At 29.3% G+C, this 19,299-nt stretch overlaps 4 protein-coding genes across 9 annotated transcripts; 3 read left to right on the top strand and 1 right to left on the bottom strand.

The window, feature by feature from the left end:
* Window positions 1–454: 454 nt before the first annotated feature.
* On the top strand, window positions 455–6,334 carry Strump (WASH complex subunit strump). The gene is made up of 17 exons (XM_033337278.2): window positions 455–738; window positions 910–1,012; window positions 1,157–1,348; window positions 1,689–1,903; window positions 1,972–2,338; window positions 2,484–2,759; window positions 2,840–3,065; window positions 3,327–3,562; window positions 3,645–3,896; window positions 3,999–4,181; window positions 4,256–4,372; window positions 4,455–4,627; window positions 4,837–5,099; window positions 5,181–5,364; window positions 5,439–5,659; window positions 5,769–5,922; window positions 6,000–6,334. Exons 1-17 carry the CDS (start codon window positions 617–619, stop codon window positions 6,151–6,153), a joined length of 3,438 nt encoding a protein of 1,145 aa, XP_033193169.1. The 5' UTR covers window positions 455–616; the 3' UTR covers window positions 6,154–6,334.
* A 1,184-nt stretch (window positions 6,335–7,518) lies between these two features.
* On the top strand, window positions 7,519–9,180 carry LOC117158577 (allatotropin). 2 transcript variants are annotated; one of them, XM_076618481.1, is made up of 3 exons: window positions 7,519–7,627; window positions 8,552–8,799; window positions 8,946–9,180. In XM_076618481.1, the coding sequence occupies exons 1-3, from the start codon at window positions 7,547–7,549 to the stop codon at window positions 9,088–9,090; spliced, it is 474 nt and encodes a 157-aa protein (XP_076474596.1). In that variant the 5' UTR covers window positions 7,519–7,546; the 3' UTR covers window positions 9,091–9,180. The 2 variants fall into 2 exon arrangements, with proteins under 2 accessions (XP_076474596.1, XP_033193530.2); XM_033337639.2 differs by lacking the exon at window positions 7,519–7,627 and adding an exon at window positions 7,819–7,998 and having other exon boundaries at window positions 8,946–9,178.
* Window positions 9,181–9,623: 443 nt separating this feature from the next.
* Window positions 9,624–16,138, top strand: LOC117158454 (uncharacterized). Of its 5 annotated transcripts, none has more exons than XM_076619001.1 (8): window positions 9,624–9,882; window positions 11,053–11,368; window positions 11,538–12,565; window positions 12,631–13,124; window positions 13,792–14,051; window positions 14,152–14,556; window positions 14,716–15,096; window positions 15,217–16,138. In XM_076619001.1, exons 3-8 carry the CDS (start codon window positions 11,554–11,556, stop codon window positions 15,626–15,628), a joined length of 2,964 nt encoding a protein of 987 aa, XP_076475116.1. In that variant the 5' UTR covers window positions 9,624–9,882; window positions 11,053–11,368; window positions 11,538–11,553; the 3' UTR covers window positions 15,629–16,138. The 5 variants fall into 5 exon arrangements, with proteins under 5 accessions (XP_076475116.1, XP_033193234.1, XP_076475115.1 ...); XM_033337343.2 differs by having other exon boundaries at window positions 11,065–11,445; XM_076619000.1 differs by having other exon boundaries at window positions 11,065–11,368.
* Window positions 16,139–16,398: 260 nt separating this feature from the next.
* Fitm (acyl-coenzyme A diphosphatase Fitm) lies at window positions 16,399–18,794 on the bottom strand. The gene has a single exon (XM_033337300.2). The coding sequence runs from the start codon at window positions 18,299–18,301 to the stop codon at window positions 17,120–17,122; it is 1,182 nt and encodes a 393-aa protein (XP_033193191.1). The 5' UTR covers window positions 18,302–18,794; the 3' UTR covers window positions 16,399–17,119.
* Window positions 18,795–19,299: the final 505 nt, after the last annotated feature.

Raw genomic sequence — 19,299 nt, forward strand, 5'->3', positions numbered from 1 at the left:
AAATTATAAAAAAGAAAAATTATTATATATTATATAAAATTTCATATTTTGAAAATATATAATATTCACGTACATTAGCGCATTAATCAATCTTAATCATGAATGCTAAAAATAAGAACATTTTGGTTAAATAAATAGACTTAAAAATGATTAGAATATAGGAAATAAGAAAAATCGCTGTACCCACCGAAATAAGGTCGCATAATAAGCGAAAGCCGATAAGAGATTATTATTATTATTACTATTATTATTAATTCTTAATTTTATGTTATTTCAGTATATTAAATGATGTTTCATATCTAATAAAACATATTTTATCTTTACATATTTTAAATCACAGTTATTATTTACAGTATATCATATTAATCGACATTTCTTAAATTTACAAAATATATATCATTAATATAGCTTTTGGAAAATATTGAAAAACTTATACCATTATTGATATTAGTCTTTTTCGTGTTTCACGTATGTTTTGATTAACTATCGAAATTAACCAAACGATCAATTTGACAGTTTCCTTCGATCTTTTCACATCGATGAAATTGTTGACGTTTGTTGCTAGAACGATGCCCATGTATTATCAGCTGCTTTTAATAAAATAAATAAATACAAAATGGGTGACTTCTTGGCATCTAATAATATTTGTGGGCAAAATTTATTACGATTAGTATCTCGTGGAAATGCTATTATAGCAGAATTAATGAGATTAAAGGACTATGTGCCACCTGTATTTAGGTTATTTATATTCTATTAAATATTTTATATAAATGCTGTGTTATTAATAGAAATACGATTATTAGCCGAATTATTATATTTTAATAATTCTTAAATATTACTTATAATATATTGTATAAATTGTATTATAAATATATTATACAAGCACGTTAATTTTCTCTTACTTTACAGCTTGGACTCAAAACAAATTGTACAAAAGTATGGATCTATTATAATTGATTTTGTATATTTTAAATCTGCTAGTACATATGAGCAAAAAATAGAAAATGACCCAGTAAGTACACAGGAAATGATAAAATTATATAAATGAACTCAAATAGTTTTTAACATTTATTTTAAATTTATAATAAAATCTAATATTTTCTTAGATTTCTTTATCTAAAATTACTTTAATTGTTCTAACAATTATTCTCTTTAGATACTTCAAGAGACAGATGAAGAATTACGAAGTAATTTTTCTGATATAATTTCAAGATTTTATTTAGCCTTTGAAAGCATGCACAAATATGTAACAGATCTAAATCTCTATGTAGATGAGTTAGGAGATGGAATGTATATTCATCAGTCTATAGATACTATTATGCTCAACGAAGAAGGAAGACAATTAATGGTATTTCTATAATTTATAAATATCTGTTTTATAATTAAAGATATCCTAAATTATATTATTTTTTGATATTCATTAAGTTTAAATTAAATGATTAAATTTTAAAGTTATATTTATTCTTCTTGCAATTATGATATTAAATTGTATTTTAAATTATATCTTAGAAATATATTAAGTATTGTCCTATATTAAATATTAAATTGCTTTTATTAGCTTTTTATTTTTATAAAATTTTATAAAACATTACAAATGTTTGTTATATGGTTGTACTATTTTTATAATAAAACTTTTGATGTATTGCATTTACCTAAAAGAAAGGTAATAATCATATTTATGTTAATAGTGTGAAGCAGTATATTTATATGGTGTTATGTTGCTTTTGGTGGATTATCATTTTGAAGGATGTATAAGAGAAAGATTACTTGTTTCTTATTATCGATATAATGCTCAACGTTCATCCTCTACAAGAGTAGATGACATATGTATGTTATTACGATCAACAGGATTTTCTAAAATTTCTAATAAACGACCTGCAAATTATCCTGAAGAATATTTTAAGTAAGTTCTTACAATTTTTTCATTTTATAATGAATCTATATCTGTTTTATAAAAAATTGATTTTGCAGAAGAGTGCCACTAAATGATTCCTTAATTGAACATATTATTGGACGCTTGCGTTCTGACGAGATATACAATCAAAGTCTTGCTTTTCCACATCCAGAACACCGTAGTACTGCTCTCTCTAATCAAGCATCAATGTTAGTTATAATTTTATCATTTAAACCATCCATATTACATACTCATACAGCTATAATGAGGGAAACAGTAGACAGATTTTTCCCTGATAACTGGGTGATCAGTATTTATATGGGAATAGTAATAAATTTATGTGATTGGTGGTTACCATACAAAGCAGCAAGAACAGCACTTAATAATACTTTGGAATCATCAAATGTAAAAGTAATTGCACAAAACTATGGTCAAAAAATGAAGGTAACTACATTTTTTATTTTTAATGGTAAAGCGTTCCCCAAATACTTGACTTTAAAATAATAATTTAAAATATTTTACCTTATTTTATTCTTGTTTTAATATTATATATATATATATTATTCATTATGGTAAAAATTTATTTTAGAAATTAATATGTGAAACGGAGGAAGTGCAATTAGCAGTGACTTTAGACGAGAGTGCAATAGGTTCTCTGGTAAAATTAGTAAGGGAGTGTAATGTAGTATTACACTGGATACTTTTACATACTGCAACGTCAACTATATCATTAGAAGATTCAAAACGTTCACGCATGCTTAGACAATTAGTAGTGACTGAAAGCAAATATACTACATCTGATTATCTGCAATTGTTATTAAGTACTGCTCAAATTGAGCAAGGTGTTAAACAATTATATAAAGACGTATGATTGACATTTCATACATTGTATAATTATATGAAAAATTTAGGAAAAGTTTCATTAACTTTCTTTTCAATTTTTAGTTGTTATTTGGCAAAGAAACTAAATGGATTAGGGATAAAGGAACATGTGTTGAACGTATAACAGATCTTGCTCAAATATTTGGTGGTAATAAATCACTTGATGGTATTGAAAGAAATCAAAATTTGCATACTTGGTTTATGGAGATCAGTAAACATATTGATTCATTGCAACAAGAGGATGGAAGAAAAATAGTGCAATTATTACAGGCATTAGAAGAAGTGCAAGGTAAATATAATTTACTTACAGATAACATATATCATAAATAATGCAGTAGAAGAAGAATGTACAGGTTCTTCCTGGACTTTGAAAAGATCATTGAGGTACTTTCAAGACGAAAGACATGTTTCCATTTCAGAAAATAATTCTGCAACTTTCATTGGTAGACTTGCTCGTGAATAAAATAGAAGAAATTATAATTAGCTTAACTCTTTATTATGATATTGATTCATAATAAAATATTAATTTTAATTTCAATAATAATTTCAGAATTTCATCAATTGGAAAACAATTTACATATATCACAGTATTTAGCTGATACACGAGAAATATTGCATAACATGTTGCGCACAGGAAGCATAACGGAAGATACTATGATAAGTTTAAATATAGTGACAGATTGTTGTTATGCATGGAATATAATGGAATCATTTATTGATACAATGCAAGCTAGTATAAAAGAAAGCCCTCCTACTGTAATAAAATTAAAAGCACTTTTTTTGAAAGTAAGCTTCATATATGATTTAAAAAATTAACTTTTATTTATAATAATCAACATTTCTTCTACTGTAGCTAATTTATTTCCAGATGGCTTCAGCTTTAGAAACTCCTTTATTAAGAGTAAATCAAGCACACAGTGCAGATTTATCATCAGTATCACAGTACTACAGCAGAGAACTAGAAAAATATGCAAGGCGTGTCCTGCAAATAATACCTGAAACTGTATTTGGTTTACTTGCTGAAATAGTACATCTTGAAACCAATGCCTTTAAAGAAATTCCTACTAAACTGCCAAAAGACAAATTGAAAGATTATGCACAATTAGATGATAGATTAAAGGTATGTATACATTTTTAACTTCCTTGTTTTATTTAGTTCAGTCAAGATTTAAAATAAACTCATATTTTTAAGTCATCATATAATAATAACAAATTATTTTAGATGGCTAAATTAACATATGCTGTATCAGTATTTACAAAGGGGGTGTTGTCTTTAAGAAGTGTTCCATTAGGTGTATTAAGAGTTGATTCACATCGCCTTTTAGAAGATGGTATACGACAAGAACTTGTAAAAAAAGTAACTCTAGCTTTAGATAATGGTCTTATTTTTGAACCAAAATCAAAAGTAAGTTTTTATTGCAATGTGTTTATTGTGAAGATATTTTATTAGAAGTTGTTATTAATGACGTGTCATTCCAGATATCATTGTTACAAAAACTGCATAATTTAACAGCAATAATAGATGGCTACCGTAAATCGTTTCAGTATATTCAAGATTACATAAATATTAATAGCTTAAAAATATGGCATGAAGAAGTTTGTAAATTCATGAATATTTGATTTGTGCACATTTATTTATATTAATATATATTTATACATGACTTTTTATGATCCACAGATAACATATATCATAAATAATGCAGTAGAAGAAGAATGTACAGGTTCTTCTTGGACTTCGGGAAGATCATGGAGGTACTTTCAAGACGAAAGACACGTTTCCGTTTCAGACAATAATTCTGCAACCTTCATTGGTAGACTTGCTCGTGAATTACTTCGAATTACAGATCCTAGGTAAATATTTTTTTATATTTATATATTATATGTAAATTTATTTTTTGTACTACTTTACTATGTCTTCTACTATTTTGTATCGTTTACATTTTCATATTAATTGCTTTTCTAAACTTAATATATAGATATAACATAATTAATATATTATATTATTCTATATATTCTATTGTATTGTCATTAATCAATAATTTTTACATTCATATTTTTAGAACAACTGTATATATTGAACATTCTCTTGCCTGGTATGATCTCAAAACACAAACGGAAGTATTAAATTATAAAATTTTTTCAAGAACATTAGAAGCAATTGGCACACCCGGTTTAACTGGTCTTGATAAACTTATTTCCTTTTACATTATTACTGAATTAAACAGTATGATACACCTTATAGAAAAAAATATTCGCAATAAAGTATGGTCATCTACAATTGATTATTTTGATGCAATATTGAATTCTGTGGATGGCCCTAAAGGTAATGTTATTGAATAATGATTGTTATTTATATATCTATAGTAATTTGTGAACATTTATTTTATCAAATATGTGTATTTAGGTAACATGTCAAAATTTCACAGTTCCATTACTGCTCAAACAAGTAAATTTTGTCCACAATTACTTGACTGTGTATTGAAAGTCGGACATTATCAACTTCTTAAGAAAAAAATAACGTATGAATTAAACACAGCTTGTAAATTTGAAGCAAAGCATATGGAAGCGGCATTGCAAACATTAAACACGTATGTATAAATATTAAAAAAGTATTTCCTGTTCATATTAATCTCCTTATTTCTTATATTTTTACGGCTTTCAGAGCTATATTATTTGAAATTGATAAACAAAATAGCAATGAACAAACTGAAACCGAGAAGAATGAACTATTACGCGAGCTTAGTATCAGATTAGATTGGGCTGGTATAAGCAATCCCCATAATAATATTTATATTAAATCTCCAAATATAAATAATATTGCACTTATTATGTTTTTACTTACTGTATTACAATTATCCAAATTACAATATTGTAAAAATACAGGTAATTTAAATATAAGTATATATATAAATTTTAAAAAATAATGATATATACATATAAGTAATTATAATATATAAATAAATAAATAAATAACTTTACGACACAATTGCAGGAAGTCTTTTGAGTAAAAGACCTCAAGATCCTCTTGATGCTGTAGTTTTTGTTATTGGAGTACAAACTATTTTACGTCAATGTACCTATTCTGCAATGACACGCTATGTTAAATATCTTTGTATATATGTTCTTTCTTGTGTTGCTCCAGATAGGTATACTAATTTTTTACAATGTACTTAATAGAAAAAATTCGTCATTACGTATATTAAAAACATTTTGCTCCTTGCAGTATAAAAGCAGGAAGTGATGGAGAATCAGAAGGATATAATACTTTACATATTCTAGAATTATTTACGAGATATTCTGGTATATCACGGTCACTTATACTTAAAGAAATTCCTATGATCATTATGGATCATTTCCAAGCAAAGACTGCTAAATAAATAATATAATTTTGTGGCTAAAAAAGTAATTCGCATTACATTGAAATATGAAAAGTATAAATATCGTTTATTTTGTACATACATTTAAATATGGATCTGTATTTTGTACGTACATATATTTTAATATATGTATAGATGTATCAGTTCTTGTTAAATGAAAAATAATAAAATTCTATTACTATTACAAAAACATGTAGTTATTTTTCTAATAAATACATTATTTATTTACAATAATCATTAAATACTGTTATTTCCTAGACAACTGATTGTTGTGTTTAAAATTGATACCTTTTGATATTCCTGAGTGAAATTTGAGAATATTTTTTATATTATGTACTAAACGCGTAATAAAGTAATAGTACTCAATAAATCGTTTAACACATTCTGCTAAAAAGATACAGTTGTACTGCATAAAAAATTATACATTTTTTTCATCAAAGATATCTTTATTTTAAATAATGGGTAATGTTTGCTTCAATATATTGCCGATTTCTTTTTTTAAATTTTTCATCGAAATGTATAAAAGCACATCGATTGCGTCAGCAGCATTAGAAATTTTAAATGACGCAATTTATATGTTGCTAATAGTAAAGATATTAAATGTTACAATAAATTATATCTCAAAAAATAAAATATGAAAATAAATATGCAAGATTCTTAATAACAACATTTATCAAAATTTGATCAACTGATGCTTTCAACTATAGTATATCTTACTCTAAAATTCAAATAAATTAAATTTTTATATTAAATTTTCATGTAACGAATACATATGTGGAACTATAGCTGCTCGTCATCCCTATCTGTAGCAGAAATTTACGTACGCATTGGCGGCTCAACACGGTATTCGGTGCGAGCGGCGGCAATACGGCGCTTCTCAAACAATCTTTGCGATATCCTCGTTTCAAATTACATTAAAATAATATTTTTAAACCCAATCCAAACATTATCACGATTACGTAATTATATAATCAATTTTAAGTTGTATCATATTTTATATATTGTTAAAAATGACAAAATGAATGACATAGAAATTTTTGCCGGCAAAAACGGCCGTTATCAGAGCGTGAAGACGCCGACCGCCGCTTCGCTTCCTCATAGATTACGAGAAAATTTACTGTAAATATTTAAAAGAATATTATAATACTCATTAAAATGCTTATAAAATAAAATTATTTTTCTTTTATTATATTTTACATTATTTCAAATTATATATACAATATTTTAAATAAATAAATGAAATAAAATAATATCATTGATAGGATATATGGGCGGCTAGGACGTCATTGACGCCGTCAGCGGTGACTGCAACGGCGATGCTGACGGCCTGCTACAAAAGAGACTGCGATAAACTCCGGGCGCAGTCTTTCTTGCTTATACGTGCGGTTACAACATGGTCTATTTATACTTAAAATTTAAGTTGCAATTTCTTAAGATTTCAGATATCGTATTGATGCAAAAATGTGTAGCAAAAGTGTTTATTATATTCTTATTATCATTAGAAACAATATTATATATTTACACTACACTTTTTATGCTTCAAATTTAAGTTGCAATTTTTGAAAACTTTATATAATATCGTGCTGATATAAAAATACGCGGCAAAAGTGTTTATTACGTTTTTGTTATGATTAAAAATAATATTTTATATTTATACCACACCTTTTATTAATCATTAATTTGTATATCCATATTTTTTATCTCAATGTACATTATTTTTAAATATTTATTATTTAGTAGATTTCCATTTCGCTTACAAAATATATATATATATATATGTACATAGATATTTCAAATTATACTATGTATTATACATTTAATATAAGAAAGCAAGAAATGGAGTATGTAAGTATCATAATTTCTTAATTATATTTATATTCCAACTTTTATGTTTCATTTGTGATTAATGATTACGATATGACCTCGTGGTATGTATCAACTTGAATTTAAGAAGTTCATCACTCTCGTAATACTATAATTTGCATAATAAGTATTGCAGAATGAAGACAAAATCATATTGATATCAAATTTTAATTCTTCTTTAATATTATTAAAAATTGTATGTATCAAACTAAATTAAAATTACAAACTTTCAACTTGTAAAAATGTTTAATTTACTATTTCCTACAATTTAGCAATATGAAGTTGTCTAATATAAAATAAAAAATAAAAGGAAAAGAAACATATGAATGATACTTATAGTTATTAAGCTAACATTAATATTTTTCTTTCAAAGTTTATACTCTTCTTACACATTGTTTTCTCTTCATATATGTATATAAATCTATTTATTTCTTTCACATAAGAATATACTATAAATAAGAATTAATTAAACAATTTTATTATATAATTTTTATAAATGTACAAGTATAATTAATAAAGCTTTTTTTAATACTAGAAAACCATGCGAGCAAGTGTCATTATTGTATTGGCTTTCGCCACTGGGATTGTTGTAGCCACATCTAGAAATCATAATTATTCGCATTTCGTAAAACATCATGCAAGACCACGAGTAATTCGAGGCTTTAAACCTGAATATATGTCTACGGCATATGGTTTCGGGAAAAGGCAAAGTACTATCGATGTTCCAAAACTCAATAAACAAGAACGAATTTTATCAACACTTTTACGCTATTTTCCACAAGGGTACATACATGTTTTAATAATTTAATTCTGTTAAATTATTCCCGTATATCAACAATTAATAAGAAAGATGCAAGTGTAATTTAATAAAATAATGAGCAATCAAATTTTTTGATATAGTTAATACGATATAAATATTTTAATTTCAGAATTCCCGTAGATTGGTTACTTCAACAATTGAAAACGAATCCAACTTTTGCTACGAAATTAACACAAGCGTTAATGGATGAACGTACTGATTTTACATCAATGATAGATCGCTCTAATCCAGAAAGAATAACTTGGCTATATTAAATCTTTTATGTATGATCAAATGATATACACAATACCTAGCTATACCTTCTAGTTTAATAAATCTGCGATATTTAAAAAACTCTTTTGTTGTTATTAACACATTAGTTTCCTAAAATAATGCATATAATAAAAGTAATTATTACTAAATAATGTATCTTTAATATATGTACTATACTATTTTTAAATATCAATATACGATATTCTCTTCTGAAGAATTTAACAGATGTAATTTATAAACTAAAATGTGATTGATTAAGTTCTGACAACCTATTATTTTATACGTTAATAATCGATGGAATTCTTTAAAGTAAATAGAATTTCAAGCTTATACTGTTAGAGAAATATGCAATTTTTAGCCATTAAAAACATCGAAAATGTAGATTGTAATCATAAAACTAACGTATTGTTAAATCAGTGTTGCCAACTATAAATTCTTAAAAATAAGCGGAGGAACAAAAGATATACATATATATATATATATATATATATATGTAGTTTCAGGGTGTGACTATCTATCTTAAGAATAATCAATGGTTTACAGCCCAGAAGGGCTTCGGTTTCTACGTTTCACGGACATTTTCCTTTGTGCATGTTTCTCCTGTTGTAGTTTTTGCGATAGCAAAATTGATTCGAGACGCAGATACATTTAATTTTGGAATAGAATTAATCTGAAAAAGAATAAAACGGAAGCAGAAGTGAAATCTTGAATACGCAATATCTAAGTGACGCCGGCCAGCTTAAGCCTTGGAGTCTTAAAATCTCCAAAGGCCCACAGGCATACACGAGACTAAGGTAAGAGTCCCATGAGACATTCTCAACAATAATATATATATATATATATTTTTATAAATGATACATGAAATTCCGTGACATCTTTTGTTCAAAGTTCTACAGATTGGTACGCAGTAATATTTAATAATATTACAATGTTAACCTCAAATATTCATAAAAATCTTTCAATAAACTGGGAGTCAGTATAGTCAGTCAATAACTAATAACATATCATGAAAGAATTGTGAAATTTAAACCCTTTTTAATGTGATTGGAAATTTTTGTTTTAATGCACATTAATCTTAATTCTCTGCATTATTTTGTATATGATAATAATTCACAAAACATTCAAAAGTATATGTGTTATATACAGTATATATAGTTCTATATTAATGTACAGCTTTACTGCATTGATGTAGGACTAAATTTCAAATATTATTTTATTTATAATTTACAAATTACAAACATTTTATATTACTGACATATATATATATATTTCATATTATATATTCATAATTACTAGGTATTACATTTAACACCAAAATCTGTAATAGATTTGTTGTGCAAAATTTTCTTTTTATTGTTTTTTAATATGGTTTTGAATTCTAGTTTAAACAAATTTTAAAAACGACTTCTCATGTATTAAGCTCTAAAAATAAATATATTGGTATAAATATGAATTAATACTGCGTGGTTGCTTTATATAATAATAGTTTATAAAATATGACATTGACATCAGTTAATAAACTCTGATTCAGCTTTTAAATATTATTACTTCAATCTGTAAATGCATTAGTGATATACTATTGAATTTTGGTGTATGTTTGCAAATATTAAATATTTTTATTTTATAGTATTCGTAGACAATTACTTTATAGTTAAAGAATTTATGTTTATAAACATGGTTTTAGTTTTAATTAATTTCTCGCTCTCATATTTGTAACATCTTTATTATTATCATCAAATCTATAAATTATATTAATTTTCTTATTATTAATGACAGTCTGCTATACATTTATATTACATTTATATTATTTTGTATATAAACTATAAATGACATGATAGAAAGTTAAATGACTTTTGTTCTATATAGTTTCACTTACGTATGATGATAAATGTACAAATACTTTAGTTTCTCTTTTCCTAAATTTTTCCTCTTCCCTTTGTTCTTTCTTTCTCCATGCCCAAAAGACATTCTTACAGGTTGAAAGTCCGTTCGTTATAGTTTCTAGTGCAGTACAAAACGGTTTGCGGTTTACCGGTATTTCTTAGTTTGTGTTGTGTTCGAGTTGAAAGTTTAAAACGTAAAATAAAAAGTTCGGGCAAGAAATCCTGAAAATTAACAGTATGTATTGTAAATGTGAAAAAGTTCAGTTTATGTATAAAGTACAAAAGTTGTTAGTAAAAAAAAGTTATCAACGTGATATAAAAAGTATGTTCGACACAGTATGGATTGCTCGCGTTGTGCCTTCAAGAGCAAGTACTGCACAGGCTCTTATTGATACAGGTAAGCCCTGTGATGCTACTGATGCAGATTTTTCAGTGCTACATTTGGTCGGTTCGGCTAAAAAATTCACTTCTCAAGTAAGGGGAATTAACAATTTGTTTAAGCAGTGGTCCCATTTTTTGTCAAATCATTATTGTATATGTTATAAAAAAGAATAACTTTTTTACAGGTTAGAATAGTTCATCATGTCAGACTCTGGTTCAGAAAGTTCCTCTTCGGAGGGTTATGATGGAAGGAGAGATCGTGTTGCATCTGCTGACAATGTGGCATCACCAAACTTCTCACACCATTCATCTGTATCTGGACGTAAATCTAGAGCAAGTTCTATATCTTCAAGAGAGAAGTCACCTGGATCTATTATATCAGAAAGAGATTTAAAATCCCCAAGATATACACCAATATCTCCAAAATCTCAAAGATCTGGTTTAGCATCTCCTAGTGAAGTGGGTTCTCCAAGATCAACTCGTAGTTTATCAAAATCACCACCTGCCTCACCAAAATCATATCATTCAGGAAACAATTCTTTGGATTCACCAAGAACTGATCGCAGTTTGTCTCATTCTCCTATGCAAGATGAGAGATCATGCCCATCTAGTCCCCATCATTCTAAATCTTTACATCTTGAAGATACAGAACCTAAACAATTTGAACTGGAAGTAGATGCACAAAGATCTGGAGACAATTCCCTTAAATCTTATTCCTATAAAAATAGTGAATCGAGACAAAGTTCACCAAAATCACCAAGGTCTGGACGTAGCTCAGCAAAATCATTAATGTCTGGAAGAAGTTCTCCAAAATCAGGTCCAGAATCTCCTATGGATGATCAAGAGTCAGAAAAGCATTCTCCACCTCATTCTCCACCACAACATACAAAAACTTCATTTAATGAATTGGACGGGGAACAAATTTCAGATGGAGATATCGAAGATGAACCTGAATCAATAACTAAATCAAAACCCACTCCAATTACACATGGTGAAGATTTATCAGATGTTTCTGATCTAGAAAGTATAGATGGAGTTGATGGTACTATTGAACATGAATCAATAATCAAAGAAAATCAACAAAATGAAGAGAAACGTATGAGTAATGATAAAATAGAAAAAGAAGATAAACATGCACCAGTTGGATTAACAGAGGAAAGCGAACAACTAGATTTTGAAGCTGATGGTCAATGGAAAGATGAACGTGATGAAGGTAAATAATTCAAAAATTATTATAATTTAAAATAAATATTGTTAAAAATTAAAAACTATTTTTAGGTGAAGTAGAAGGACCAATTATTAAAGAAAGTAAAGACAAAGATGATAAAGATGGAAAAGACAAAGATAAAGATAAATTAAAATCAAAAGAAGGTGGTGATGCTAATGACAAGGAAGAGGGAGAAGAGGATGGGGAAAAAGTAGAATCAGAATTAGAAGAAGGAGAACTTAGTGATGGTGATGATGTTCGACCAGAAGAAACAGAACCAAGACCTGTTTGTCGCTTTTATAACCGAGGACAATGCACATGGGGAGTTAGTTGTAGATTTTTACATCCAGGTGTAACTGACAAGGGAAACTATACAATGTTTGACATGGTACGACCAATGGCATATCCACCACATGCAGCTACTCCACACGAATTTAGGCCGCATATTGAAAGGCCAAATATGGTGCGACCATTACCTGGATATGGAGCACCATCACATACACCAAAAGTAGAAGATCTTCCTGCTGAATCTGCATGGGAACGTGGATTACGACATGCTAAAGAAGTAAGTTTTTATTTCATACTTCGTAAGGTATCCTATTTGAAACAAACTACATCATTTTTGTAAGCTTCCTTATTTCCTGTAGCTAAATTTTGAATAACCACAAGTGTACTTTTTACGAATTTCTAAATTTTAAGCATACAGAAGATTTACATTTTCTTTAATACATTTTTATGACTTCTGAGACTAAGTTTCCATGACAAAAAAAAAATAATTTATAAATGTAAGAAGGACATTACTATATTGAGAACTCAGAAAAAAGTGATATTAAGAAAATTATTGTTTTCACAGTTCTTCCCATTTTTTGACTCAGCAGCCTTGAAGAAAGATCTTGGTTGGTTTAGCTTACAGAAAACTAAAATTAAACTAAACAAAAAACTAAACTAAAATTAAAACTATTGCTTATTGTCTCTTGTTCTTGCATATCTCTGTCCCCTTCTTCCTTTCTCTATCCAACATCCTCAGCCATTCTGTCCCTCCTTTTGAATTCTTATTGCTTAAAATCTCAATTCTTACACTTCGTTTCCAATTTCAATCCCACGTCATATTGTTTCACTACCGTGGAAAAAATACTTTTGAGTAAAATGCTTTACAAAATAAACGGAAGTTTTATATGTTATACGATATTTTTATAAGAAATATTTCTATTCTTATCTACTTTTTTACACAGATGATGCGCAAAGCAAATAAACGCAAGGAATCAGATATGGACTTCGAAGAAAAGAAGATGAATTTAAGTTTAGGACAAGATGAATTAGATAGAGAAGCAGGATATTATGTAAGAGCAGCTAGTCCAGAACCACCTGTTGAAAGATGGCCTCCTAGAGAAGCACCTAGAAGAATACCACCACCAAGGCTTACACCAGAAAGATATATTGATGATCCTGATACTTATTATGCACCACCAGCAGCACCACCAGAATATTATAGGTAATATTTATTATTAAAGTCAAAAAGCAAATTAGAAGTATTTGTTATGTATTTTTCAAATTTTTAAGGCAAATATTCGAATACCGCTTTTTCTTTCAAGGAGAGTACATTATAAAGCAGACTCTCGAGTCACTGCTGAATATAGGGAACGTATCGATTATCACGCAATTCCTCGTGGAACACCTCATTCTGTTTCTCCACCACCACATACTAGAGAAAGAGAGAGAGAAAGAGAACGTGAGCGTGAACGCGACAGGGAACGAGAATATTATGAGAAATATGAGAAGAAACATAAACGTCCATCAAGGGAAGTCATAGTAGAACGTATTCCACCGACGAAACCTTGGCGAGAGGAAGAACCACCACCAGAAGAAAGAAGTAGAGGAGATGAGTGGGCAGATCCTTGGATGCGCCGGAAATCTCCAAGTACGATACGTCGAAATACATCATCTCGACGATCACGAAGACAGTCGTATTCTTCAGGTTCTTCGTATACGTCCACAAGGTAACATTTATTTTTAATTATAGAAATAATATAAAGGCTATAATTTTTATGTTATTAAACATACATTACAAAATTATTTAAATTATAATCCAATTTTTTAATTTTTTTTAATGTTTACACGTGAAAAATCCGTACAAACGTACTGTATGCTGTTTTTAGCTCTAGCCGTAGCTCAAGCCGCTCTAGCTACAGTTCTTACGACTCCCTATCCAGGTCCCGATCACCATCCCCTCCTTCTAGAACCCGTGGTGCTGGCAAGGGGAAAGCAGTGGTGACATCGCCACCTCCTAATCCGCCAACGGTTGCAGCTGCCGCACCTCCGCGTGGTGCCATGTTAATGAATCCACCCGCCCCTTCTCCTCGTCCACCTAAAGGTTCTATTTCCCCTACAACTGGTACGCTTCACCGACGTGCTGGTCTCAATCCACCTGCACCGAGTCCGCTTTCTTCCCATCAACGTCATCACGAAAAGGCAAGAGACAAAGCAGCGATAGCTGCGGCTGCAGTAGCTAAAGTTATTAAAAGTCGATCTCGATCGAGGTAAAAGTATAAAAATTATATTTCATTACTGTAATAAAATTTAGACTTTTGAGATCTTATATCGATAAAAACAACAAGATACAGGATGTGTATTACTAATATAAAAAAATATGTTTTTAGGTCATCACACAGTAGTTCAGGTTCAGAAAGCAGCGGTAGCAGTACTGATTCTAGCGAGTCAAGTTATTCCTCTTCTTCCAGTGAAACACGTCGAAGGAAAGGCTCGACTCCACCAGTAACGCGAAAGGATTCCAAGGGTATTGATGCCTTAAAACTTAGTGGTACTAAACAACAAATCAAGCTTACATTAAAGCCACCAAACAATACTACAACAGTTAAAAAAGTTGACCGATCTACTTTAATGGCTGGAAAGAAAAGAGGTTTAGAATCACCACCGTTAATTGATAGTAAAGCAAGCGTTGCTGCAGCTGCAGCTAAAGCAGCAAAGAAAGCTAGTTCACGACGAGAAGAATTATTAAAGCAACTCAAAGCCGTGGAAGATGCAATTGCGCGTAAGAGATCAAAAGTTTAATAACGCAGTATACATTATTTGTCATTTTGTATACATACATACATAGACACAAATATTTCTTAGATATATATAATTAGCTGCTATAAAGTAACATGCGATATGAAAATAAAATGAAAAATTCATATCAGGGCAAAAGCATTTCTAATTTCGCAAATTTTTCTAATCACAATGTCAATATTTAACTTCTTTTTTTCATCAGCATGTAAACCAACATACAATGTTAAATATAGTACTGTGTCATTATAACTTCTTCATTATTGAAAATTTAAAAACTATTTGTGCTTGTACGTGTACACACGTACACATATGCCTGTACGCGAATGTTTATGTAAAGACAAGCCATACTTTGTTTCTAAGAATTAAATGATCAGAGTGATTCTTATAAGTAGGGTAAAAATAAACAAGATATCGTTTTAAACTGCCAAATACACGTAAATAAAAACAAACGTGTAATTTATTTGTATATGAATGAAAGATTCTGTTGAAATATACAATATATCTATGATCATAGCAGACCTAATATTTTTTAATATATACAAATTTCGTGATATTAAACGACAATAAAATGTCGCGCCAGTATAAATATTCTATAATTATATATATTATATATTATCTATATTCTATATATATAGATAATATATATTATATATATTATCTATATTCTTTTTTTATCTTACAATAAATTAAGTTCATTATTGTCACTTTATCATTAAAATATGGTTAAATGTGGTTAAAATATGGTTTTGTTATACATAAATTTATTAGACAAATTTGGCGATATAAAAGCTTGTTTTAAAGAAAAGTATTCTTTCTTGTAAGTTCCATTAGAATAATGTACAGCAATTTTCTTCAAATTTATAATGTAAATATAATAATGATAATACACATAAAGTTTGAATAATAAAATACATATGATGGTTTATTACAAACATTTTATCAATAAGACAAACAATAGTTTAGTAAATACAAATTACAAAATAAGATCACAAAACATGTCTATAACAGTAATTATGTATACTGCATAACAATGTCCTAATTAATTTAACAGTCCATGAGGAGGTAAAAAAAATTATTTTATTTAATATTTCATATATAAATTAGTAAATTACAATAAATCACAATACTTACATAACTGGTTTCTATTTTAAAAAGAAAATAGCAGCTTTAATTTGACAAAACCACACCAATAATAAATACAATTTATCCAAGGTTCAAAGTATGTACATTAAAATGCTATATATACAAGACTCAGAGAATATCATTTTACTAGCATTTTCTTCCATCAGATAAATTTAAACTCTATAACTATTAAATATCTGCACAAATTAAAAGAGGTAAAACTATTATAGAAATATGTTAAATAAATGTAAGCATCTCAGGATACTACATTTTTACATTCAATCTACATATATGTAAAAAGGTGATATAAACGTATCAGAAATGTCCAATTCTATTGATAAATGTGAAAGCTAGAGAATTATTTGATCATTTTTATGTCTTGGAAGCAGATATCTCCGAATCTGATTGCCTATTAGTACCAATTGTGTCGATATTATCCTGACTTGGGCGGATAGGAAATCCCATAAATCTATTGGTACCATTCAGCGTACTACGTCTCGATCTGATCGAACAATTGTCATGGGTTTTTGTTTCATTGTACTTAAATAAACCATCACCGGGCGCGGGCAATGAGTTTTTTGGAGACTTAAACCACCATTGATAGGTAACATACCATGTTAAAATAGCGGCTACACCTCCAAGAAATTTTTCTATCATAATATGATAATAGAGCATTGTAGATATCAACATAGTATCCCAAAGTAATTGTTGCAGTGTCATTGCAACGAAGAGACCTCTCAAATAAGGGGTAAGCGCTTTATGTGCCTTCTTTAAAAATTCCAAATCGGAATCAGAAAGATTTCGAAGTGGTCCGATATTGGGCTCGTTTGGTGTAACTCGCGAATGTTCTTCGCGCATAATTAAATCCTTTATACCCTCCCAGCCGACTAACGAAGAGCCTTCCTCGGCTAAAATCAAGCTTGAATATATAAGAATAAATGTATGCCCGGATATATCAAAACCACTCCAAAATTTACCAGATTGGAGACATTTTGTTTTTGTCTGTAATTGTATATCCTTTGTGCTAAGGCATCGGCCATAATTTGTTTCGATATAATTAAACAATTTGATCCATAATAACCATGCAGTTGTGGCTAAACCCAATCTGGCAAGGTGTTTAAGTAAAACTGATCTACGACCACATCCAAGTGTGTGCGCGGTCAATGCAACCCATGGAACAGTTACGGTCAGTAACCATCCCCATCCCCACTTTACAAAATACTGGTTGAGAGCATTATCTGGACGCGAGAAATATGTTCTTGGCATGGTGATAAAATCTGCTACTAATGATACTACGAATATCGCGCCGCAATATATAGCTACCTTGAGCCTTGTATCGAATAGCAGAGACTTTTTGCAAACGTGTAGAAACATCGTTACAAGTATAAGACCTATAGAACTTGGGGCAGCCGTCGGCCGAGTTCCACCTCTGTCTTCTTGAGCCGAATTCGGACGAAAATTTAAACGACTCGACCTTAAATTACTTGGTGACGAGCCGAACATTGTAGAGCTACCTGGCGATGTGTGCATGCCTCTTCGTTTCCTCGTAGCCATCGTGCAATCAGTGCACAGAGGTTATCATACGTACGTTATTGATATTTATGATGTACATTACTACATGATAAATTAATTTTCCTTTCACACAATCAAGGTTAGTTTCTAGCTATTCCGTGACACGTTTCTTTCACATATAGTTAAAAATTCTTAATATACTTGATGTGCATGAATCAGTTGGATTACAGATTACAGATTATCACTAGATATAGGATATTCGATACTCAAAATAGTGCTACGTAACTACGTATACTGTATATTTCTGACTAGACTGATTTGCTCTGTCATCCAATAGTCTTCCCCTCCCCTTCTCTGTACTTTGTACTTTTACTTGAAACGTTTTTATTAAGAATGAATATTCCATGTGCTCGTTTACCGATCGTTTTGAATATTTGCGCCATCGATCGCTACGATCGATGATAGATGAGTGGCTCACTGATATGGACCCACGTCTCACTGTAACTGATCTGATATGTATTGTGTATACTACGGATACGAATTTGCCGTAACCACGGGCCATAAGCTAACTGAATTGCATACTGTTGAGGCAAATTGAAAGAAACTTTAGATGCCAGCGTCGCCTTCGTTCGATCTAAGTAATAAAGGAATATAGCGCGATATTCCAAAAATGGAATTTATAAAGGATTAAAATAATAATGTAATGCAATAATATAGTATTATATTAGGTACGTAATATACTATAACACAAATAACAATATAATATGAATTGCTTAAAACCAAAAAAATTAATTAGATCAAATGAAAATGGTGTTAGTGAAATACATATATAAATGTAATATAAAAGCAACTGAAGTTCGCAAAAAGAAAATGGGGTTGTGCTTTTCCTTTTTCGGATAATTATTAAATGCATTTTCGGCCATGCGGTCAGCATAGCGCATATATATACAGGGTGGTTGGTAACTGGTGGTACAAGCGGAAAGGGGGTGATTCTACGCGAAAAAAGAAGTCAAAAATATAGAATAAAAATTTTTCGTTCG

This window comes from Bombus vancouverensis, chromosome 5 (assembly GCF_051014615.1).
Source record: "Bombus vancouverensis nearcticus chromosome 5, iyBomVanc1_principal, whole genome shotgun sequence".
Taxonomy (NCBI): Eukaryota; Metazoa; Arthropoda; class Insecta; order Hymenoptera; family Apidae; genus Bombus; species Bombus vancouverensis.